Raw genomic sequence first — 24,131 nt, 5'->3', positions numbered from 1 at the left:
TGTAAAGCACAACAAGTATCCACTAGAAAACATCAAGTATCACATTCAGAAGGCCCAATACAAACCTACTCGGCACAGCAAGATTAATTTATTTTCATAGGGTTGACCCAACAGTCCAAAGTCATGATTCCAACAAGGCAACCTAAGTTTTAAACTAAGTGATTGAAGCACTTGGTAGTCACTGATATCTCAAGCTTGGAGAGAGTAATCTGAATCTGTTAGGAAGATACAGGGTAGATGTGTTAGGAAGGGGTAGATGAAATTGTAAATGTTTCCATTGGTGGTGTTATTGCTTCTCAGTTGTATATGGCTCTCGCTGCATTGGGCTGGGCCTTCCCAGTTCCCAGCCTAACTTCGACCAAAAAAGTTTTAAACAAAGTGATGTCGCAGTCCAACAAAAAAAAAAGTGAAGTCTCAGCCACGAAAACAAGTGAAGGAATTTGGGATGAGGCTCCAAGCTCCTAAAATCAACCATAAAATCAGGGATAAAGCCATAACAGAGTTCAAGAGAAGATTCAAACCCTGACCAAAAAGAAAAACTTCAAACCAATATTCTAGGCACATGAAGATTTGGTTTAGTGGTGGACATGTTGGCCTCTGATGATGTTCACCTGGGTTCCAATTCTTGGAGCTGGTAGACAAGAAGATCCATACATTAAAGCAAGTCAAAGTAGATACTACTGAGTAGTGACAGGCACTGATTAATACACCACACCAACGGGTGCTAGCAATTGCTTCACCAGATCATCTATATATAAACTCCACAAGATGATTGCAGTAGCAGCCTAGCAGGTTCCAGACTGCAGACTCCAATCAAACCACTGTTTAACAAGCTCGCAAAATTCTACTAGCCAAAGTGACTAACTGCAGTAACCTGGTGAGTGTGGCAAATCATGTAATGGCTTGCAGTTTTGAAATGTGGAATTGTAAACCAAGGATAAAACTAACTTGAAACAGCATAACATCCTACTCCTCATCATTATTCCTTCTTGACTGGATTTTGACTTTGGAAAACCTGAATTTGTTTTGGTGTAAAAAGATGCATGCTATGAGCAAAGGTCCTGGAGTCCTCGTTAGAACTGGTATCAATGGTAGAGAGAAGAATATATGATTGCCTATAAAAATTGGGTATTTCTTCTAAAAGTACCAAGAACCCTAAATTGAATTATGAGAGTTCAGAGAATCCCCGAGCCCTCAATCTCTCCCCAAAAGACTAACCAAATGGCAAGACCCTACCCTCTTTAAATTATTCCCTCATACTATTTCGTGACTAATTAACTGTAACTATTCCCCTTACTAATGGTATCCTAACAATACTCATTATCATTAAGGACTTCACTCGGGCATAGTTAGTAATAGTTATGTGATATACAACCATAGAAGCCACAACAAAACGGTTAGTTGAACAGAGTAAGAAGTTACCTTCAAAACGAGACATAGCAGACCAAGTTTACTTACTGGAAGCCACAATAAATGGTTTTTATTTTTATTTTTGTTAAACACTTATGGAAGCCACAAGAAACAATTTAGCAGGCCTAATACATTTCTTGTCACATTTGCACTGATTTATTGGTGAATTTGATATAAAACCATGTCTAATCCGACTAGTTAAATTGGTAATGTATTTTTCAATTGAACATATGAATGTAAGGTAAGACTTCAGGCTGATTCTTCTCACTTATGATACATAAATAAAGTAAAAACGGTAGATAAAAGCTGGCATATCACCATATTCAACAACTCAAACAAGAAACAACCAAGCAAATTGAAGGTTGTCGATAGCATACAAACCATATGCTTTATTCAACTATCATTGTCTAGTTCAGTATTCTGAGAGCAAAATGCATTCAATACAAGAAACACAATATGTAGTTGGCATACGTGTTAAGATTAACAATGAACAAAAACAATAAAACAAAACTAGAAAATGGGTATGAGCATAAGTGTTCATTCCAATATGACAAAGTAATATAGGTACGTGCCAAGAAATGTAAGCAATCCTAGAAAGGTATTATTATACATAACCATTTAAGAGCATGTTTCATCCTAAATTACCTATTGTGATTCTCGAAACGAGTCTGGAAGGGCGCCAAAAACCTGGGTGATCAACGATTATTTATATGGTTGAGCAGCACACATATTTAGCTATCTCCGAAGGGATGTTATCCAGGTCCAATTCATTCAGCTCGCTATATATGAATCCAATTAAGTCATGAACTTCCCTGATAATCAGTGCTGTGCCCATTGAATCTCTTTGATGTTGATACCTTCCTTCACCATTTCATAAAGTGGACTCATCTCCCTCAACTTCTCCACCTGCTTAACCGTGAGTTCAACCGCCCTATCAATTTCCTTCTCTGTGGTGAACCTACCAATCCCAAACCTAATGGAAGTGTGAGCCATGTCCTCATCCACACCCAATGCTCTCAACACATAAGAAGGCTCCAAGCTTGCACTGGTACAGGCACTGCCACTAGATACAGCAACCTCCTTCAACCCCATAAGAAGACTCTCCCCTTCAACATAAGCGAAGGACAAGTTCAAATTCCCAGCATAGCGCCTCTCCATGCTTCCATTCACCACAACCCCATCAATCCTGTCTCTAATCCCATTAAGCAACCGCTCCTGCAACATGGAAATCCTCTTCTCATCATACTGCATCTCCTTCATTGCCAACTCACAAGCTGCACCCATCCCCACGGCCAAAGGGGTAGGCACAGTCCCACTCCTAATCCCTCTCTCTTGTCCACCACCGTTCATCTGAGGCTCGACACGAATCCTCGGCCGCCTCCTAAGATACAAAGCCCCAACACCTTTAGGTCCATAAATCTTATGTCCACTCAGAGACATCAAACTCACATTCCACTTTTCAACATCAATAGGAATCTTCCCCAAAGCCTGAGCTGCATCAGTGTGAAAAGGAACATTGAATTCCTTGCAAATCTTCCCAATTTCCTCAACAGGTTGAACCACCCCAATCTCGTTATTGACAGCCATCACAGAAACAAGACCGGTATCAGGCCTAATAGCAGCCCTAAGCTTCTCCAAATCAACCAAACCATCAGACTCAACGGGAAGATAAGTGACATCAAAACCCTCCTGCTGAAGGTGGCGGCAAGAATCAAGAACACACTTGTGCTCCGTCTGGGTGGTAATCACATGCTTCTTCTTCTCCCTGTAGAAATGCATCACACCCTTAATGGAGATGTTGTTGGATTCAGTTGCCCCTGAGGTAAACACTATTTCTTTGGGGGAAGCGCCTATAAGGGCCGCAACCTGAGAACGTGCTCGCTCAACAGCCTCATCGGATTCCCAACCGTAGAAGTGTGTTCGAGAGTGAGGGTTTCCGTAGCGAGAAAGGAAGAAGGGGAGCATGGCGTCCAGCACGCGAGGGTCCACCGGTGAGGTCGCTTGCACGTCCAGGTAAAGCGGTCTACCGGAGATTTTCACCCCTTTCATCGTGATTCCCGCGGCGTCTTCATAGGGTTGGGGCGAGTCCGGCGCCGCTGCTGTCGCAGTTGAAAGCGGTTGGCGGCGGAAGAGGATGCGGGCGGATCTTGTGAGGTGGTGACGGAGATTAGAAGCAAGTAGCTTCGAGGTCATTGGATCGGTGAGTCTGAACGTACCTTGCTTACTGGTTTGGTAAAGAAAGAGAGAGAATTTGAAAGGGAAATAGATAGAAACTGAGCAGCGATAAACCTAATTCAGGATTTTGCTTTCCAGGAGGAACAAATGCCATCATCTCTATCAAACAGTACCTTGCACCGCTCACAGGCGCGTTGCACATACAACTCCCAAGCCGCGTATTTATTGATAATTGTTGAATATTCTATGTTTATTGTTATTTAAACTATAATATTATATTTTTCTAAACACATTTAACTATTTAAGTTCACTTAAATATAATTACTTGTCCACATATTTAATTTTATTGTATGTATTTTTATTTATTAATATAATAATTATTTAAAATATTGTATATAATTAAAATATTAAAAATAATAAAAATATTTTAATATAAATAAAATATCAAATTTATATTATAATTTATTTTAAAAAAATATAACGTTACTACATTATTATCCTAGCGTTATCCTTAGAACTTTTTAATTTTAATATGGAAAGAGGGTTGGTATATAGAGTTATGAAGATATATAATATTTCACCATATGAGAATTACGTAAGATAAATCAGACCTTCTGATTAGAAGTACTGAAAATTTTGGATCTTATTTGTATACAGATAAAAAATCTTAAGTCCAATTTATATACTGACAGAAAATCCTAAATCCAATTTGTACTGCTCTACACAAATCGAAATCAAACCGTCCCATTTATGTCATTTTCTCTTTCTAATAAAATCAGATGGTCCAATTTCTTTCTACTAAAACAAAAAATTAAATACTATCATAATTATATATATCTTTCCAATACTCCATAACTCAACATAATTCACATAACTATATATATCTTCCTAGTAGTTGATGGGGCGAGAGCAAAATTGAAGAAAAGGTGTGAGCGTATGACTTGAACTCTCAGATATGAAGTCTGAGATACACGCGCACATTCCTAACTTTGGGGAATCTGACGGTGGTAGGGTTTTATGGTAAGGTTTATGAGAAGCCACGTGTTTGGTTTTATTCCACCATGGGTTTTGTTCACGTAGTGCTTAAATTAAATTAAATGGCGGTGCTCCTAGTCACCAAAAAAAAAATGGCGGTGCTCCTAACATTTTCAAAAGACGGCGTCGTTTTACCTTTTTCATTTTCTCTCTCTTTTTGAGTTTTGATGGACTACTTTTGAAGTTAGTGGGGAAAAACAGTTAAAAATAAACTAAACTAGTTTCAACTTGCAAGGCTATAAATAAATAAATGAGTGTGAGGCCTTGTTGCCATTGCCATTACCATCTCTGCAAATAGATCTTGTCCACACTACATCGGTATCAGATCCAAAAGCATTCAATTCATCTGAGGGAAACTCCAAAAGCCTCTTTCTTATAGGTAAGTATGTGTCTCTGTCCTTCTGTGATTTATTATGGTTTCTGTTGTTATTGTGAAGCTTCTTCAGTTTGCCATTTCTTTTCCATAAACAAGTTTAGATCTCTGTGAATGTCTTAATTCAATGTTCATATATACTGCTGTATTATGATTTCTCGAACTGAGTTGGCTCCTCAATACGCATATGCTGCTCTTTCCATTGTTCTCTGCTACTGATTTCAGATTTGAACTTTAAATCATGAACTGATATATCCAATTGTTACACTGGTAAATGTTCTAACCTCGCGTATGTGATCTTGATTTTGGTAATAAAATATCTTTTTTACATGTAAGCTTAAGGTATTTGTAGTTGTAGATCGGCCAGCATACTATATTCTAAATGTGAATCTTTTAATTTGTTGTTACTCTTGGTTCGTTCTAATCAGTTATTTATCTTCAACTCTGATCAGGCTTCCGAGAAAATATTAAAGAAGGTGAAATTTGGAGGCTCATCATTCAGGACTATTCGGCATGTTCAGGTCATCTCAGAGGAGCCCGAGATCCAAGGGCTTCAAGGTGAAGCATGCTGTACAAATATGTGTTGTGCTAGCCCTTTGCATCTGGCTGGTTTATCAATTCGGACCCAGCCGCCACAAGGAAGCATCTATTAGCACTGAGGTTGTCAAGTTAGGGAGGAAGGACCTCACCCCTAATGTGGAGCAACCTTCTGTTGTAGATGCAAGGCATAGAGAGGAAGAGGATGAAGAAATCAAGCATGAAGAGCAAAAAAAACCAGAAGATGTTAATGGTGTGGAAGATGAAAGCATGAAGCAGAATAACAATGAAGACAATTTTGAGCACGCACAGGATTCAGCAGATCAAGGGACTGAAGAGAGATCCGAAAATGCTATGATGGAAAAGGAAAATGAGGATCATGACGATAAGGTAAACAAGGAGAGTGATACTGAAACGAAGGAGAGTGAGGGTAACAAAACTGAGGGGGAGGACAAAGAAAATAGAGAGAACAATGAGCAAGAGAAAGAAGAGAACAAAACTGAAGGAGAGGACAAAGAAAGTGGAGAGAAGAGTGAGGAAAAGAATCAACAAGAGAATGAAGATAATAAAACTGAGGCGGAGGACAAAGAAAATGGAGGGAAAAGTGAGGAAAAGAATCAGCAAGGGAATGAAGATAGCAAAACTGAGGCGGAGGACAAAGTAAATGTAGAGAAAAGTGAGGAAAAGAATCAGCAAGAGAGCAACGATAACAAAACTGAGGGAGAGGGCAAAGAAAGTGGAGAGAAGAATGAGGAACAGAATCAACAAGGAAATGAAGAGACAAAGACAGACAATAAGGAGAATGAAGATACCAACCAAGACAGAAGTGAAGCTAAAGAACAGGGGGAGCAAAATGGAGAGAAAGATAGCAAAGAAGAAGACAAGCAGGAAAGCAAAGCAACAGAAAATGAAAAAGAGAATGAAAAGATTGAGGAGGTGGCTTCATCTGAAGGTAGGCTGCAAGATGGGGATATTGCCTCCACTGCTGAAAACAAAGAAAACAATGAGTCAGTCCCAAATGTAACAGAATCAGTGAATGACTCTACTGTTACAACAACCAACCAAGAAAACAGTAGCGAGAATCAGGCTGAGACAGAAAATGATTCACAGAAGAGTTCCAATACTGCTGGGTCAGATGAGCAGCAGCAGAATAATCCCTCAGGAGACAATGCAAACACCGAGGTGGAGGAAACCAGCCAGACGAAAACCGAAGATTCTAAGTCAGATGCGTCAAGGCAACAAGCTGATTCCGCTTCAACAGATTCATCAGGAACTCATGAGACCAATGCGGCTAACGGCGAATACAAGGACACCTCCGGAAGTTCTGCTGAGGGTGAAAACCACGGCAACAATTCCAGCCAAGAAGGGGTAACTGTGAACAAAGATGCTGGCCAAAACCAAGAGGTTCAGCTCACTTCCACTGATGCTTCATCCGAAGAGAAAAAGGATGAATCCTCCAGGTCAGAGAATGGCGCAGAGTCCGGGGAGAATGACAACACCAGTTCTGCTCAGACCAACACGAACGGTGATGACGGAAGTGCTAATGACAACACAAATACTAACCAAACTAACTACTCCGAACAAAACACAGAAGGATCAACAAATTCCGAAAGTAGTAACAATGCTGGGCAGAATAACTCAGATGGCAATGAAAACGGAGGTGATAGTCATGATGTGCCAGTAAATACTTCTGATTCTTCCAGTTCTGAGAAGAAAGACGCATCCTCTGAGAATAATAGTGCTGACGGAATCAAGGTTGAGAATGAAAACAATGTTGAGAAGAAGAGTGAAAATGAAGAAGGAACTCAACAGGAATCAGGGGAATCACAAAAAGAGAAAGATGAGTCAGCAAACACAGATGATCATGGCAACTCTCAGCAGAATGGTCAAGGCAACTCTGATTCTTCAAACTCTCAGAGCGCGGCATAGATATGGGAACCATTCCAGGAACAAATACAGAAAATAAGGGAGGTATGATGTCACTGCTGCAAAATGGTAATTTAAATAAATGAATTGTATCCTCTGCTTTCTTCTTGTAATCCTAGTAATTCTTTTGATTTCCTTACGTGACCAATATGTATCAAATTTTTGTTTTCTATATTTGATCATTGCTAATTGCAATTTGCATTGGCAAGATTGTCCACAGAAGATATCAATTTGCTTTATTTCTGCTGCTTTAAAATATGTAGTCTATGAGTATGAACTCATTCAGCCCTTTTCACCTTACAAAAAGGAAACACTAAACAACATTCTTATCTCACGAGGCATTGGTATTTCTATTACTAGACAGCGATCTTAAACCCGAAGTAACAACAACCAGTGACTTTATGAATGGGTCCGAGCCTAATTGGTATTGAAGACTAGCACATAGCAACTAGCAAGATATTATCTCTAAGTAGAACAAAAAAGATGTGACAGGATTTTTCTTTCAACTTAATCTTTTTCACTTGAAAATTAAACCAAACATACCCGAATTTGATTGTAAAGACCACTTAATAGCTTAGACAGTTGGCCTTTCACTACCTTGATGGCTACTTGGCAGCTAACATAACATAAAACGACAATTTAGCTATAATAGCTAATGCAGGCTAAAACGGCAAGTCGCTTTCTCAACATCTTATACTTTCACGAAGAAAATTCATTTGTGCATTGTTCCGGTCAGATTTTTTTATAAACTTTTTTTGTTATATCATTTACATTATACTTTAAGTACTTCCAAAATATTAACAGATTCATTGAAGAAGCTAAAATTGAGGCAGAATGAATTGACCAAGTATTGAGAGAAAAAGTACAAAGCATGGTACCCGTTTTATTATGTTTCAATTTCAGCAAATTAAACCAAACAAATTGAATTAAATAAGAAAGACCATATAGTCAAGTGCTAGTTGTAGATAACAGTTCCATAAAATAATACGAAACTACCATCATCAGTGTTTTCCTTGAAACGTTGACAAAGGAAATAGGCTATTGCCTGCTGCCTCCAAATACCTCACTCAGTTATCAAAATCCAATAATCGAATGCTCCTCCTAGTGGTGGTCCTTAACCTCGAAAAGCCCATTTGGACCTGTTTATCACAGAAGAATCACTTCTACAATAAGAAACTATAGATAATTGAATGATCCTATTCTATTGTTCAAAACATCACATGCACACAACTGGCTAAACTTCAATCAACGGTAACAAAAGCATAAAAGTGTACCGAAAGGCATTGAAACATGATGATCTCTCAAAGTTCCATATGTCAATCACATCTAAATCTAAGTGAATAATAATATGATAACTTCGACTTATATTCAATTTGAAGACTCAAATTGACCCTTAAAATTACAATTGACTCAATTTAGTCTCCAAAATTTACAATAGTAACTCACGTTAGTCCCTGAGCTAATTCCTGTAAATGGCGTGTTGATTTTGCATGTTAACTTGTTAAGATTTGGACTCCTCACTTAGATTCTATGTGACTAAGACTTACTAGACCTCCTAAAAGTTTGATTGGCTCCACAACATCCTCGTGAAGACAAAAATAACAAGTTCAATTTAAAAATTTTGCGGCTTTGGATGCAACAATCAAGGTTTTGAAACTCTGATAAATCTTGATCACATAGAACCTGGGTGAGAAATCCAAATCACAACAAATTAATGTACCAAATCAACACCATTAACGGAGATTAGCTCAAGGCTTAATGTGAGTTACGATTATAACTTTCGAGGTCCAATTTGAGTCCATTGAAATTTTAAGAGTCAAATTAAATCCGATTTCAAATTTCAGTGGTCAAATTGAGTATTAACTCGATAACTTCACATTATTATATGCAGCTTTCTTCTTTGCTCTACATCTGATTGAGAAGGCTGCTTTTACGTTTCATGAATATTAAATTTCTTAAAAGAAGAGCTACAATTTTATGATAAAAAGGAAAGACTTTTTGCAGAAGTTGCTGAACAAAGTCCAATTGCCAAAATTAAACAATTCCAAATTCCAATAAATGATTTTGGCGGAAGTTGCTTAGAGAACATATATACATAGACACACGGATTAAAGCATTCTATGAGAGAGATATACCCCATGGAAATTCCTTGTTGCGGATATGCAAATATGGGTATGGCTGCATAAGAAAAGAGAATAAAGAAATTAGAGATAGAAAGAAATGGATATTCTTATGATGAATGTGTTAAAACAAATTTGAGATGTAACTAACAAGCTAATAAAAACAAATAATAGAATGCAGTAAACGTAAATTTTCAGACAAACCATACACAGACTTTGACCTAAAATTGAGATTTATTATAATCATCATAGATAAGAAAACGTCTTTATCCTTCAAAAACTTAAACTCCTAGACCATAAGCCGTCTTGATTTTCAATCTTATGGTCAATTTCTTAATAGAAAGTAGAACTCAATAAGAAACACAAATATCACCCTTTTGGATTTTAGTACAATGAAACAATATGATCATGGTATGTCGTATAATTTCAGAGGGTGACTAAACTCATGCCAAATTGAACTTAACACTCATAAAAAAACAGGTAATAACATGTGATGAGTGGAAAGCAAAAACTTACAGGAGGTTCTTCATGGTGCGGGTGGCCTTTTGAAAGAATATAAAAAGCTAAACCTGAGCATGTAGCCATGCCTAGATACGTAATCTTCTCCCACTTGGCCGTCTCATCTGAAACAAATCACAGCAGAAAAATAATAACCAAAGCAAATCATTTTAACGAAAAAAGAAAATATAATTCATAGAAATTATTCATGAGAGCTAAATTGGATTTGGACTGAAAACTATATAATATTGTGCCTATTTTGTAAGGTGAACGTTACATTGATTCTGCAGTCTAAAATGTTATTATATAAAAGCACGTTGAAGTTAGGTTAGCTTCAGTATCGAATTCAGCAACAGAATAAATACAATGTAATTTCCACAAGGAGAGTAAATAAAATGTTCTGGCGATCCAGATTTGAGAGAAAAAGGAGATGCATGCAGAAACTAAAACCGGACGCACGAGAAGATTACAGGAACGTATAAACAATCCAATCTTATTGTTGAGAGAAAGAGAGAGAGAACAAACATGCATCATCGTGATGAGGAGAAGATGCGAAGTTTCGCTTGGGAGGGGGTGTGGCACGAGGGCTTCCTCGTAAGGCAGTTCTAAGAGTGGACCGCGCGAGGGTGCTTGCCATTGCTCAATCAATGCCAATGTTACCGAAACAGAAATCTTGTTATGCGTTTTAAACTTGTCAGTAATGGAGGCCGTAGGAACAGGGAAAGCCCTGTAAATATGGACAAAGTTTCAGAGCAGAATACGTCAAATAAGGATTGCATTTTTATCTTATCGTTATAAACATTTTCGATTTTTTTTTTTAATTTTTAAGTTAAATTTTAGTTTATTAAAAATAATTGAACACGCATCCAGCATATTATTTCCTAATTCCTGTATCTACTTACATCATTTCCTAATCTCAATGCCTTCTTTGAGAGAGGGAAAAAAAGTAAAATTTAAATTTTGAGAAAAATTTTAATATACAGTATATCTAATATTCTAATGACAGTGAAAATAATTATTTTTTATATTAATTGTTTAAATAATTATCTAAAAAATATGATTACTTAATTGTGTAAAATATTTTATAATGTTAATACATTAAAATTAAACACCATATATATATATATATATATATATATATAAAATCTAAAAGTTTTATTAGAAAGTAACATAGGTGCATCTTGATTCTTGGGAAGGGAGGTAAAACACTTGAACTTCTAACACATAATCGAAGCTGCTTCATCGCAGGATCAACACACTGTGCAACGCATGATTTAGCAATCACAAAATAGACAACAATTTTAGCTAAGAGCCACATTCAAATCATTAGAGTTTAGTACTGGAACAGACCAAGCCCAATAGATTGGACAACTAAGTAAACAAGAGCATACAAAGATTAAAAGACAAAGGTAACAAAACAAGACTCCATTGAGAAAAGAAATTAACTGAACTTCAAATTCCAAATCAATAGTCCTCTCCATCTTCTCCTTCATCGTCTTCTGCAGCCTCTGCACCAACCTCCTCATAGTCCTTCTCAAGAGCAGCAAGATCTTCACGAGCCTCAGAGAACTCACCCTCCTCCATCCCCTCACCAACGTACCAGTGAACAAAGGCCCTCTTCGCATACATAAGATCAAATTTGTGGTCAATGCGGGAGAAAACCTCAGCAACACTGGTGGAGTTTGAGATCATGCAAACAGCCCTCTGCACCTTGGCAAGATCACCTCCTGGAACAACAGTTGGAGGTTGATAGTTGATTCCGCACTTGAATCCAGTGGGACACCAGTCAACAAATTGAATAGTGCGCTTGGTCTTAATAGTTGCCACAGCTGCATTGACATCTTTAGGCACCACATCACCTCTGTACATGAGACAGCAAGCCATATATTTTCCATGGCGTGGATCACATTTTGCCATCATAGAAGATGGCTCGAATGCACTATTGGTGATTTCTGCAACTGATAGCTGCTCATGGTATGCCTTCTCGGCTGAAATCACAGGTGCATATGATGAAAGCATAAAGTGGATCCTGGGGTATGGAACCAAATTAGTCTGGAATTCAGTAACATCAACATTCAAGGCACCATCAAACCTCAAAGAAGCAGTCAGTGATGATATCACCTGAAAATATTATTAATATAAAGAGAAAGTCAGAGTATGATCTCATTTAAATAACCAATTAAGCGGAATTTCTTCAAATGTGTTAACAACATCATACTTGAGAAACTAGGCGATTAAGGTTTGTGTAGGTTGGTCGTTCAATGTCAAGAGAACGCCTGCAAATATCATAGATTGCTTCATTGTCAAGCAGCACAGCAACATCAGTATGCTCCAAAAGGGAATGGGTTGAAAGGACACTGTTGTAGGGCTCAACAACAGATGTCGAAACCTGTGGGGAGGGATACACAGTGAAACCAAGCTTGGACTTCTTGCCATAGTCCACTGAAAGCCTCTCTAGAAGAAGGGATCCAAGACCTGAACCTGTACCCCCACCCACAGCATTCATCACAAGGAAACCTTGGAGACCAGTGCAGTTGTCTGCAAGCTTTCTGATACGGTCCAAGCACAGATCAACAATCTCTTTCCCAACTGAATTTACAAACACAATGGTATTAGCATGAAACTAGATTTAAATACAGAAAAAATGCACAGGTTGTTGAGGCATTACTGGTATAGTGGCCACGAGCAAAGTTGTTTGCTGCATCCTCCTTTCCGCTAATGAGCTGCTCAGGATGGAACAGTTGGCGGTATGTGCCAGTCCTCACTTCATCAATGACAGTGGGCTCAAGATCTACAAAAACTGCACGAGGTACATGCTTTCCAGCTCCAGTTTCGCTGAAGAAGGTGTTGAAAGCATCATCACCTCCCCCAACAGTCTTATCACTCGGCATCTGGCCATCAGGCTAAAAGACCACAAAAGAAAAATGATCAAGATCCAATTAATTTAAAAGAAAACATGAGGATAGAAATTAATTGTTCCCAGTATTCAAAGAAAAACAATACTGATAGAATCTTCGTGTTAGCACGGCACGACTAGACCAAGTGACTAACTATACAACCACTCATATTCTAATTGAAGAATGTTAACAAGCTATGAATGTCTTATTTATTTAGATCAAAGTGGATCCAGATCCACTACATTTTTGTCAATAACCAATACATAATTCATTGATATAGTAAAGGCAATACTCTTGTACTCCTAAGTAAAGCAATATTTCAAAAAATTGTGGCAAACGTAGCAGAAATCTAGGCCTCGTTAAATTTACATTCCAGATCTATCTACTAAAAACAGCACTACTAAACGCATTATTTGAGAAACAAATTATATACTCTATATCTACACTGTAAAATTAGTTATACTCGGCAAGATTAAAGAAGATTCAAATGTCTTAAATCTTGACTTGAAGTTTGAAAGATCTGGATGGAAGAAAGAAACAAATGACAGCAAATGTTGAAGATCCAGCGATCCACGCAAAATACAGTGAAAGTAAACCCATAGCGATCTATGAACTATGAAGTAAGGAAGCAAAAGACAAAAACAGTGAAGGAAAATGGTGGTATGGTTATGGAGGAAAATACCTGAATGCCGTGTTCGAGGCAGTAGAGCTCCCAGCAAGCATTTCCGACCTGGATACCGGCCTGACCAATGTGGATCGAAATGCACTCTCTCATTTTCACAGTTGAATCACACAACGAATAAGGAGATCTAAATCTAAATCTAAGTCGAATGGAGAAGAAGAGCGGCGTGTATTAAGACGCCTCTCTGTTGCCGAAAGTGTGCTTGAGGCTCTTGGGGTTCTCTCTTTTTATATAGCGGTTGGGGAAGAGTGCCGTCCCTGTGACTGTGAGGGATATTTTCATTTTAAAATAATTTAACCGCGGTTAACGTTTTTTGAATTTCTTCTCATTACACCGGGGTTACCTATGTGCCGCTAGCACTGACCCAAGTTTATATTGGGCTGCTTTTGCTGCTTTGCCATCTGACCATTACATTACACTTTACAGGTTGTTCTACACACTGAATATTTTCTTTTCTTTTTCTTCTTTTGTTGTTTTTTTTTAACTTCATTAATTAAAAAAAATTTTCAAGACACAATAAGTTTAGTAATAGTGTAATACAATTCAATATAAAGTATACATACAGACTAAGAATGTGTACAGAGATATTACTATCTAGACAAATATTTAAATACAGATAATATTTTATCTTGGTAAATAGATTTAAAAGTTGTCTAACATATTAAACAACAAATGCACTGTGAAAATAAAAATTATCATATTCTTGTTTGTAAACTTTGCCAAAATTCGGATGAAACTTTAAAATTAGTCTCAATAATCTGTGTGTGTTTGTATATCATTAAGTGGTAAAAAAAATTTAATCAAAATTCTTTTCCAGAATTTTAGTATGTTTGACAATTTTTGTTCAAATAAAAATAAAAATATTGAAAATAAAAAAACATATTTTTAAAAAATTTATAATTACCATTTTTTAAAATTTTTTATTCTAGAAAAAATTATTTTAATATAATAAACAAATAAATATTTTATATTATTATGTCTAAATATAATTGATAAATACAAAAATATTTTTATATAAGATATCAAAATATCAAATTATTTTTATTTTCTAGAAAATATTTTAAAAATTCACTGGAAAAAATATTTGGTTAGAAGTTCCTTTACCAAAAAATATCACATGGTAACGATTATTAATAAAAAAAGAGAAAAACCCAAATCAGCCCCTGACAATTACCTCGAAAGACAATGAGGCCCCTGACAAAAAAAAAAACCTCAACCCGGCCCCTAACCAAAAAAAAATCCAACCCAACCCCTGACAATTATCTCAAAAGGACAACGAGGCTCCTGTACCAAAAAAAATCAATGTTTTTTTTTGACACAGGGGCTAATCAGTCCCAAAAAAATTTATCAGGGGCCGGATTGGGTGTTTTTTTTTTTCTTGGGAGCCTCGTTGTCCTTTCGAGATAATTGTCAGGGGTCGGATGGGATATTCACTCATAAAAAAATCAACATAACATGATCACATCTTCAATTTTTTTATTATTTAAAAAATAAAATGTGCAACCAATAAGAAATCAATAACAAAAATGTAAACATGACGAGATATGATACTAATTTTTAACATAAAACAGTTCTTTATCTTCTTTTTTATTATTTAACGTAAGAATATCGCAAATTTTTTTTGTGGTAGTGGAAAAGGTGTTTTTCCACAAAATAGTGTGTTTTTGTGGCTCATTAATTTAGATATGTTATGCGCGCGTTTGTTATGCATTGATAAAGAAGATGGGGTTATGTGGGACAGCTTTTGGCTGAAATATAGTGCAAGAAATCAGACTATCCGAATTCTGTGAAAGAAAAAATTAGGATACTAAATCGGATGGTTCGAGTTATGAGGAAGGAAAAATTTAAAATTCACGGTTAACTAATCGGACCGTCCGATTAGTTTTTTTTTATTAAAGGAAAACGGACCCTCTGATTATATTTTTTATTTTTTATTTTTTATAAAAGGAAAACGGACTCTCCGAGTTGGTATAAAAAAATATTTTTTTGAATATGTGAAGCGTAATTGTTGGGTCCGAGTTGAGTATAATATGTTTTTTAACGATTATATAAGTGTGGGTAGCTCATATTGTAATGATAAGAGTGTTTCTTCTTCAGTTCATCATCTTCTTCCTTCTGGAACTCCGTTTATCTTTCTCTCTTCTTTCAGACGAAGGAAACTAACGAGAGTTTAAAGTTTATTCATATGAGTGAGAAAAATGGATGATAGAGTCTTACTGAAAGTATATTATTTCGGTCATATTTTCTTAGAAACAATTGAAGGAGTAAAATTTATTTGTGAAAATCCGTTAGATATTGTTATTCCATTCACAATCTCATTCAAGGAACTAAAAGGTGTGATTTGTGAGAAGATAGAATCTGGGTTGTTTAGAAGAATATCATGTATTGTATACATGTATCCCATACCTGTATTTGGTGGATTCGTTCAATTTCAGATGAAATATGTAACAGATGAAGCGAGCATGCAAAAGATGTTTTCAATGTACATTGAAAGTCGCAGTCAGATATCGTTCATTGAGGTGTATGTTGAATTCGAACCGTCTGAAGCCGATCGAAATATTGAACGGGAAGATTACAACAGTGATAGTGAGGAAGAGTTTGAAAGCAATTACGAAGTTGTTGGTCCTGATGGAGACGAAGACCAAGGTGACAACACTATGGCACCAAATGTAGCTGACGTGTCAATGCACTCGAAAACGAACATCCGTTTGAGGAGCCGTCTTTCATGCGAGTTTTGGACTTGGAAGCCATACATGCTCCGGAATTTCCGGAGTATATGAATGCATGTACGTAATTGCCTATAGATATAAACGATGGATTAGAATTTTATAATAATTTATATTGATCGATGTGAACAAATAATTACGTGACAAGAGATAATATACGCAGTTAGCATTTGTTTGTGTGTTTGTTTAGTTAATAACATTATTTGTAGTTAGTTATTGATGAAGTTAAATAATAATTAGTGTTACTATTTAGTATTTATTTATGTGCTTATGCTTTTAATTAGTGTTTATTAATTATACTAAGATTGACGTATTGTGGATTGATTTAGTTTTAATTGCACTTATTAAATATTTGTGTATTAAATATTTATGCTACGGCTGTTGTCGTGGCAGAAATTCTTGTTGTCGCAGATGGTGAATTTGTCGTGGGTATGGAATTCAGTTCTAGTGAAGCTGTTATTAGAGAGATAAAAGATTATACTATCTGAAGAGGTGTAGACTACCGGGTGTATGAGTCGGAGTCGCTGACATTTTATGCTAAGTGTACGCAGTATGGGTCAGGTTGTGATTGGCTTATTAGGGTTAGCATGATCAGCAAAAAGTACTGTTGGGTTATAAGGAGGTATAATGGTAGTCACACTTGCACCAGAGCAACCATTTCTCAGGATCATTCGAAGCTGGAGAAGCAATAAAGCCGTTGGTTGAGGTTGATCCCTCGATAAAGGTGAAATCAGTTATTGCGGAAGTGCAGTCGAAGTTCAATTACACCGTCAGCTATCGGAAAGCATGGTTGGCTAAGCAAAAGTCAGTGGAAAAAATATTTGGAAGTTGGGAAGCATCGTACGAAGCTTTGCCTATATGTTTTGAGGCCATGTGTCATAAGGAGCCATCAGAAATTGTCCACTTTGAGACTATGCCTGCATATCAAGGCGATGACTTGGTTACGGATATCCGGGTGTTGCATCGAGTCTTCTGGAGTTATTACCCCTGTATTAGAGCATTCAGACATTGTAAATCAGTTGTCCAAGTAGATGAGACTCACTTGTATGGAAAGTACAAGGGTTGTCTGTTGGTTGCAGTTTCACATGATGGAAACAACAATATCGTCCCAATTGTATTTGCTATTGTGGAAGGAGAGACTACTGATGCGTGGCACTTTTTCCTGAGTAACCTGCGACAGCATGTAGTGACTCGGGATGGTGTGGAACTGATCTCTGACCGACACGAATCCATCAATGCAGTTGTGGCCCGTAGTAACGGAGTTTGGTCACCTCCCAGAGCTTTCCACATGTTTTGCATCAGGCATATAGAGTCGAATTTTTTGAGGAAGTTCAAGGCACCGTACCTACAGAAACTTGTCGTCAATATAGGTAACCTTGTTGTAATTTGAGGTTCATTATTAACAGGGTACTGTTAATAATTTGTTTTGTAATTTGTCCTTTATTATTGCGCAAGATATTCGAGGACGGTCCGCGAGTATGAATTGCGTTACCAATGTTTACGAGAATAGGGCGAGGCTTACACAACCTGGCTAAACCGAATCCCCCGCGAACAGTATACATTGGCATTTGATGGTGGTTACCAATGGGGTCACATGACTACGAACCTCGTGGAATGCATTAACTCAGTCTTGAAGGGTGCACGCAATCTACCTATCACTGCACTTGTGAAAGCAATTTTCTACAGACTCAACAAGTTGTTCACTCGAAAAAGAGCCGAGGCGGAGGCTCGGATTACTACCGGCCATGTTTTTTCTGAGCTTGTGACCTCCAAGTTGCATGCAAATCAACTTGCTTCAGGAAAAATCCAGGTGAATTGCTTCGACAGGCAGAATGAGGTCTTTGAAGTGCGTGAGATGCCATGTGGAGTGGAGTATGCCGTCGACCTCCGTCGACAACGATGTGACTGCGGTGAGTTCCACGTGGATCAAATTTCTTGTAGACATGTGTTTGCATGTTGTGCAAATCAACGACTAGATTGGCATGTTTATGTTCATGAGGTGTATAAGATGGACCAAGTTCGACAGGTTTACCGATCCAGGTTTAGGCCATTGGGGAACCCTACTACATGGCATGCTTACAACGGGCCTCGATTTGTACCGAATCCGTACCTGAGACGAGTAACCAAAGGTCGTCTAAGGATGACGCGCTTCTTGAACGAGATGGACACGCGGATGTTATGTTGTCCTAGGATATGTAGGCAATGTGGGGTTGAGGGACACAGCCGTAATAGATGCCGTCAGGCAGGTGGTGCAAGTGCCGGCAATAATGCTCAGTAGATTTATGTATTTCGTGTTAATTCAAAGTACTCTATTTTATTTGAAATATTGTAACTGATATCAAACTACTATAAAGTATGTTCTTTGCTACATTGTAACTGATATCAAACCACTATATGCCATGTTCGATAGAAAACTACTCTATGATATGCATTGTAACAATACATAGAACATTTAAACGATACATGGAAACGTCTTTGATGAACTACACAGTAATAATACTAACTACACAAAAGTTATTTTCTCCTTGCCCACTTCATGTCGTCCACAAGATCCTTGCATTTCTTGGAGATCCTTTTGAATACGGATGGAGTGCATTGATTAGCGCTACGACGTAGCAGATCCACCCTGAGATTGTAGCCTTTCCATGTTTCAGCTAGAGTTCATGCTTCACCTGTGTACAACTTAATTAGTTGACTAAACCAGTTTCTAATATAATCAAATCAACACAAATGAATTGACCCAGCAAGTATATAATAGAAGCAAATCAACCATATATGAATATAATATAATCAATTGTCCAAACAAGTTCAAAATATAAGAAAATCAACCATACATGAATACATCATAATCAAATGAACCAGCAAGTATATAATATAAGCAAATCAACCAAATATGAATATAATATAACCAAATGACCCAGCAAGTATATAATATAAGCAAATAAACCATATATGAATATAATATAATCAATTGGCTAGAGATTAAAGCAATAATAGGACATGCACCATCACCATCACCAGCAGCATCATTATTAGATTCTTCATCTTCCTCCATGTCTTCATCTTCATCCTTATCCTCATCGTCATCATCATCATCTGGGATATCAACTAGAATCTCATCCGTCTCTAGCTCATCTGTCCTAGCATTTTCTTCAATTAGACCCATTGAAACATGACGAGGATTTTAACTATTAAGAATTCCTCTACCACCGTCACTCTTATTAGAATCCCCAGGTACCAACCCTCCAGTGCTAACCGAGGAAGTGCGGTATGGATGCATCGCGTCCAAGAAATACCTACCAGCCATGATATCACGCTGATGGCCATACTGTGATTGGCCTGCTTCTGCAACTATGAATCCAAGTAACTGGCTAAAAAAATACTCTATCTCCAGAGTCAAGTTGTGGAGTACCCCAATACTGCTGATGTATTGGATATGATGTGGTAAACTGTGTTTGAGGTACATATGGGTTTGAGAATTACGGTTGTTCTTGTGGAGGTGGAGGTGGAGGTGACTGTGGCTCCTGTTCTTCATTGTCATCATCCATGACTTGATTACCCTCATCATTCTCTTGACCCACACGATCCGACATGTTCAAGTGGTTGCCATATCTTGCATGGTACCAGTACATGTAAATATCCAAGGGATGCTGTGGAGGCATGGGAAGCTCAATAAGAATGTGGTTATACCTGTTTGTCCACTGCATCACCCAAAACGAATGCGTCATGGCCGTGGCCCAGTCAAGATTCTTAGGACCAGTCAGGACCATTCCGTGTGCCTTGTCAAGATTCCATTCCTGATGAGGGACTCCCTGAACGAAACCAAACTGTCTCCTAAACCTATCGGTTGCATGCCACTCAATGATTTCAAAAGACACTAATGGCACCGTAGCGCTCCACACAACCGAGTGCATGTAGATATCTGCAGGAATTATATCCGGATCGATGTGATCAACAGTATAAGCAAGCCACACAAACTGCGAAAAATAACGGAAACAGATTATTACAACTCAGATAACATTAACACTAAATCAACCATCAAATACTTCTTTAATAACTACACACCTGGCCTTCCTGGAGATCATCTAAGGCTTTCCTAAAATGCTCAAGTGTAAGATACCTAAAGCGTCGGTCTCCACGCTCCCAATTACGCCACCTAATATGACTTAATTCATTAACACAATTCCTTTCTACAATTGAATATAGGATTTTAACTGTAAGATAATGACACCTGTTTGCAAGGGAAAAACTGCAGGGTTCCCGAGGAACCGGAGCTATATATGGGAGACGGATCCAAGCCCAGGTTAACAGAAGTGTTAGCGGACCATCGATTTCCTTGCAGTCGAAATGAGATGCCCTGCATAATGACCTGTACAGGTGTTCCAGGCATGCAGATCCCCAACTGTACTGTCCGATACTGCCAAAATCACGAACAAAGGCAAGAACTTCCAATGCACATATGCCCATACTTGTCACCAAACAAGACTGTACCAAATAATAACATAATGTGGCACTTCACATACCTCTGCATGCTGGTTTCATCAACCAATTGTAATCTTTCTTTTAGATCTCGATCGAAGCCAGGTCAGTTTTATGCAGCTTGCTCTACAGTCTGACTTCCTTGGTGCAATCCCAAATTACTACAAACACTCCGTCTCTAAGGCTTCAAAACTACTCATAGTCATCCCTATGACTGGAAGACCGTTTATTGGAAGACAAAGGATAACAGCAACATCTTCCAGTGTCACAGCATATTCACCAACAAGAAGGTGAAAGGTATGTGTGTTTGGGTGCCACCTTTCAACTAGTTCATTTACCAGTACTTTTTGACATCGAACTACTCCAATTTCGAAAACATGCAAGAAACCAGTAAACCGTAAAAGCTCCTCAACCCTATCATTGTACCAATCTGGAGGGAGAGGGTGATCACATGTCAGATATCGTAAACTCTACAAAAACATATCAGATTATTAGTCAAATCATTAACAATGACTAATTTACTACTAAAAGATAATAACCATCTATGATATATAATTTAAATAATTTCCACAATTAACTAAACAAGACATAATAATTCAAATCGCAATTCTATGATATATAATTTTACTAAATCCCATTCAAACAAAAAATATTTTTAAAAAAATAATATTCACAGACACTATATAATTATAAAAAAATAAGTGAGTCTATAATTATTGTTAACTAAAAACATAATTAATTTAAGAATGAATGGGCTTATTATTAAAATTAAACTAAATTAAATAGAAGTAAGTTATTTGCTAAAAGAGATATATATATATTAATTTGCATATATATTAACAACAAGTTTAAGTGGTTGTGAGTATCATTTTTCTTCTTGAAGAGGGGGTTCGAACCCCATCTTCCACTTTTTGAGGAATTTTGAAACTCAAGCGGTTTGATCGAACTGGTCTAACCCTGTTTGACCAGCTTTGACCAATTCATTCCGGATTTGACCGGTTCGTTAACTTATGCAGTGACATCATCAGACCGGACCGATTTTCAATCCGACTCACCAGTTTCTTGATCGAACCGGCCAATCCAGTCCGGTCCGATTTTAATAACAATGCCCTCTGCTACACTAACATATTTATTTCAATTAAAAATCTAACAACAAACAAAAATTTATTACAAAAAATTCTGCCTAATTTACTCTAAATTTTCCAAACCATTTTCAAAAGTTATTCAACTTAAACGTAATAATTAATTATAATTTTTAAAATTATTACAAAAAATTCTAAACATATATTATTTTTACTAATCTATGAGATTACATCAATTTAAATATTATTATTAATAAAAAAGTTCACTAATCAACTACAACTATACATATACACATATATATAGACTGAACAACAAATTCCTAAGTTCTAACGATAATCACAATCTTAACCTATATGTTCCTAAATTCACTTCCTAACAAAAATAATATTAACTCTATAACATATAATATTTACTTTATTTAAATATATATTCCTAAACTTTTAACAATAATAATAATAAATCTGAAATATAAAAAATAAAAATTAAACTTACATAATTAGAATGGCTGAGATAATGTATAATATGAAGTTCAGGACGATCAACATCTTTATATTTTTGTTTCTTAGGCATTGTGAATTTTTCCTTCAAGCTTGCATGAAGAAAAATGGAGTTATGGAAGCTGAAGAAGAAGAAGAAGAATAAAGGAAAGAGATTGCTCGTGGGGTTGTATGAAAGAGACTCAGAGGGAGTGAGTTAGGCGTGAGGAAGCATGTTGGTATAAGGGGCACCGTCCTGGAGAGCAACGAGCGCGCGTCACGTGGCTGGGCCATCACAAAGCGGACGGTCCGAGTTGCTCCCTCTAATTGGACCGTCCGTGTTCCTGTTTCCAACTCCCTCGGTCCGAGTTGTGCTCCCCTGACACCACGTGCAGGTAAAGCATCTGTGTTCTCCATAACGTTGCAACACACTAAACTCTCCTCCATATTAAAAATAAAAAGCTTGTTTTTGTTGTTTTAAGAGTATATGGTGTGTTACAAAAATTACTACGAAGGATTTTATTTTTAAAAAATAAAAATCATTTTTCACGATTTCATGACTTAATTTTTAAAGTGGTCTATCAGATTTATATCTGTTCATACCCTGGCCCAACTCTAAGGCCCAGGTCCAAACTACAAGATCCAACCACAAGGTTGGGCTCCTCAGAACACCGACCTTCTCTTTAGAAGTCGGTTCTCCCCACGACTTGCTCTAAAGAAGTTGGGAGCAAAGATTAACTGGCAGATAATAACTGCCCCTAAAATCTCTCAACCCACTTCCAGGAGTCATATCGTAACCTTCCTAAGATAAAGGGATGGTTATCCACCCTAAAAGGTGGAACCACTCCAACGGTAGTTATTGGTTCACCACTATAAATACACTAACATCCCTCAGGTATCTCTAAGTCCCAATACTCTCTAGACCTGCTCACATTCTCGCTAACTTAGGCATCAGAGTGTCTTTGCAAGTATCACCCCCCATTCACTCACGCTCACAAGTCGGAAGGAGTCTCCAAAGGCGCAAACCCGCTCAAAGGATTCCTCCCTCATACGATTGGGCCAACCTAATGAGTCCAGCCCATTAACCTCCGGTTACCCAACGTAACATTGGCGCTGTTGCCGGGGACCCGAGGGATCAGCCCATAATGGCGGACAACTCACCAGAAGATGGTCATACAGCGTCTAATTCTGAGCAAGAAAATCCAAATATAGGAAACAATGACGCAGACCTGACCCTTCATCAAGGAACCAGTGACCAACATAGAGAAGGCACATCTGGACTCAAAAACCCAAAGATAAACTCCTCGGAAGGACGAGAATCCGGAAAGGAAGGGCCACCCAATGCGACCGAACTAATGGGGCTGGTCCACGGCCACCAAGGTTGTTTAGAGCAACTGGAACAAGAACTAGAACGACAGCGAGAGGCGGAACGAAACCTCCGGGAGGAAATAGAACGACGAAAAGACTTGGAAGAAAAACTCTTAAAACTTGAATCCTCCCTCAATAGCCGGAACTCCCGCAGCGACCGAGAACAGTTGCCCCTGGGAGGAGAGGACCCGCTCAGTGAGGACATAATGAGGGCGAAAGTTCCAAGAAACTTCAAAAGTCCTGCTATGAATCTCTATGACGGAACCACAGACCTGAAGCATCACTTAAGCAATTTCAAAAGTCGGATGTATCTGGCCGATGCTTCTGATGCAACTCGCTGCAAGGC

At 37.7% G+C, this 24,131-nt stretch overlaps 5 protein-coding genes across 7 annotated transcripts; 2 read left to right on the top strand and 3 right to left on the bottom strand.

Annotated features, from left to right (window-relative positions):
* Positions 1 to 1,741: 1,741 nt before the first annotated feature.
* Positions 1,742 to 4,640, bottom strand: LOC112748116 (cysteine desulfurase, mitochondrial-like). The gene has a single exon (XM_025796326.3). It carries the CDS (start codon positions 3,601 to 3,603, stop codon positions 2,230 to 2,232), a length of 1,374 nt encoding a protein of 457 aa, XP_025652111.1. The 5' UTR covers positions 3,604 to 4,640; the 3' UTR covers positions 1,742 to 2,229.
* Positions 4,491 to 7,678, top strand: LOC112748114 (uncharacterized). Of its 2 annotated transcripts, none has more exons than XM_025796322.3 (2): positions 4,491 to 4,999; positions 5,446 to 7,678. In XM_025796322.3, the coding sequence occupies exon 2, from the start codon at positions 5,507 to 5,509 to the stop codon at positions 7,457 to 7,459; it is 1,953 nt and encodes a 650-aa protein (XP_025652107.1). In that variant the 5' UTR covers positions 4,491 to 4,999; positions 5,446 to 5,506; the 3' UTR covers positions 7,460 to 7,678. The 2 variants fall into 2 exon arrangements, with proteins under 2 accessions (XP_025652107.1, XP_029148666.1); XM_029292833.2 differs by having other exon boundaries at positions 4,874 to 5,263.
* A 628-nt stretch (positions 7,679 to 8,306) lies between these two features.
* On the bottom strand, positions 8,307 to 10,844 carry LOC112748115 (cytochrome c oxidase subunit 6a, mitochondrial-like). The gene is made up of 4 exons (XM_025796323.3): positions 10,600 to 10,844; positions 10,093 to 10,199; positions 9,592 to 9,634; positions 8,307 to 8,595 (listed from the first exon to the last, which is right to left on the bottom strand). The coding sequence occupies exons 1-4, from the start codon at positions 10,709 to 10,711 to the stop codon at positions 8,558 to 8,560; spliced, it is 300 nt and encodes a 99-aa protein (XP_025652108.1). The 5' UTR covers positions 10,712 to 10,844; the 3' UTR covers positions 8,307 to 8,557.
* Positions 10,845 to 11,347: 503 nt separating this feature from the next.
* LOC112748112 (tubulin alpha-2 chain-like) lies at positions 11,348 to 14,091 on the bottom strand. Of its 2 annotated transcripts, XM_072217570.1 has the most exons (5): positions 13,654 to 14,091; positions 12,743 to 12,977; positions 12,293 to 12,663; positions 11,738 to 12,195; positions 11,348 to 11,652 (listed from the first exon to the last, which is right to left on the bottom strand). In XM_072217570.1, exons 1-5 carry the CDS (start codon positions 13,744 to 13,746, stop codon positions 11,376 to 11,378), a joined length of 1,434 nt encoding a protein of 477 aa, XP_072073671.1. In that variant the 5' UTR covers positions 13,747 to 14,091; the 3' UTR covers positions 11,348 to 11,375. The 2 variants fall into 2 exon arrangements, with proteins under 2 accessions (XP_072073671.1, XP_025652105.1); XM_025796320.3 differs by having other exon boundaries at positions 11,348 to 12,195.
* A 1,955-nt stretch (positions 14,092 to 16,046) lies between these two features.
* Positions 16,047 to 18,657, top strand: LOC112747778 (uncharacterized). Its single transcript, XM_025795965.1, has 3 exons — positions 16,047 to 16,425; positions 17,045 to 17,760; positions 17,890 to 18,657. Exons 1-3 carry the CDS (start codon positions 16,047 to 16,049, stop codon positions 18,655 to 18,657), a joined length of 1,863 nt encoding a protein of 620 aa, XP_025651750.1.
* Positions 18,658 to 24,131: the final 5,474 nt, after the last annotated feature.

The sequence above is a fragment of the Arachis hypogaea genome, chromosome 15 (assembly GCF_003086295.3).
Source record: "Arachis hypogaea cultivar Tifrunner chromosome 15, arahy.Tifrunner.gnm2.J5K5, whole genome shotgun sequence".
NCBI classification, from domain to species: domain Eukaryota; kingdom Viridiplantae; phylum Streptophyta; class Magnoliopsida; order Fabales; family Fabaceae; genus Arachis; species Arachis hypogaea.
This window is presented reverse-complemented; position numbering and strand designations above follow the sequence as displayed.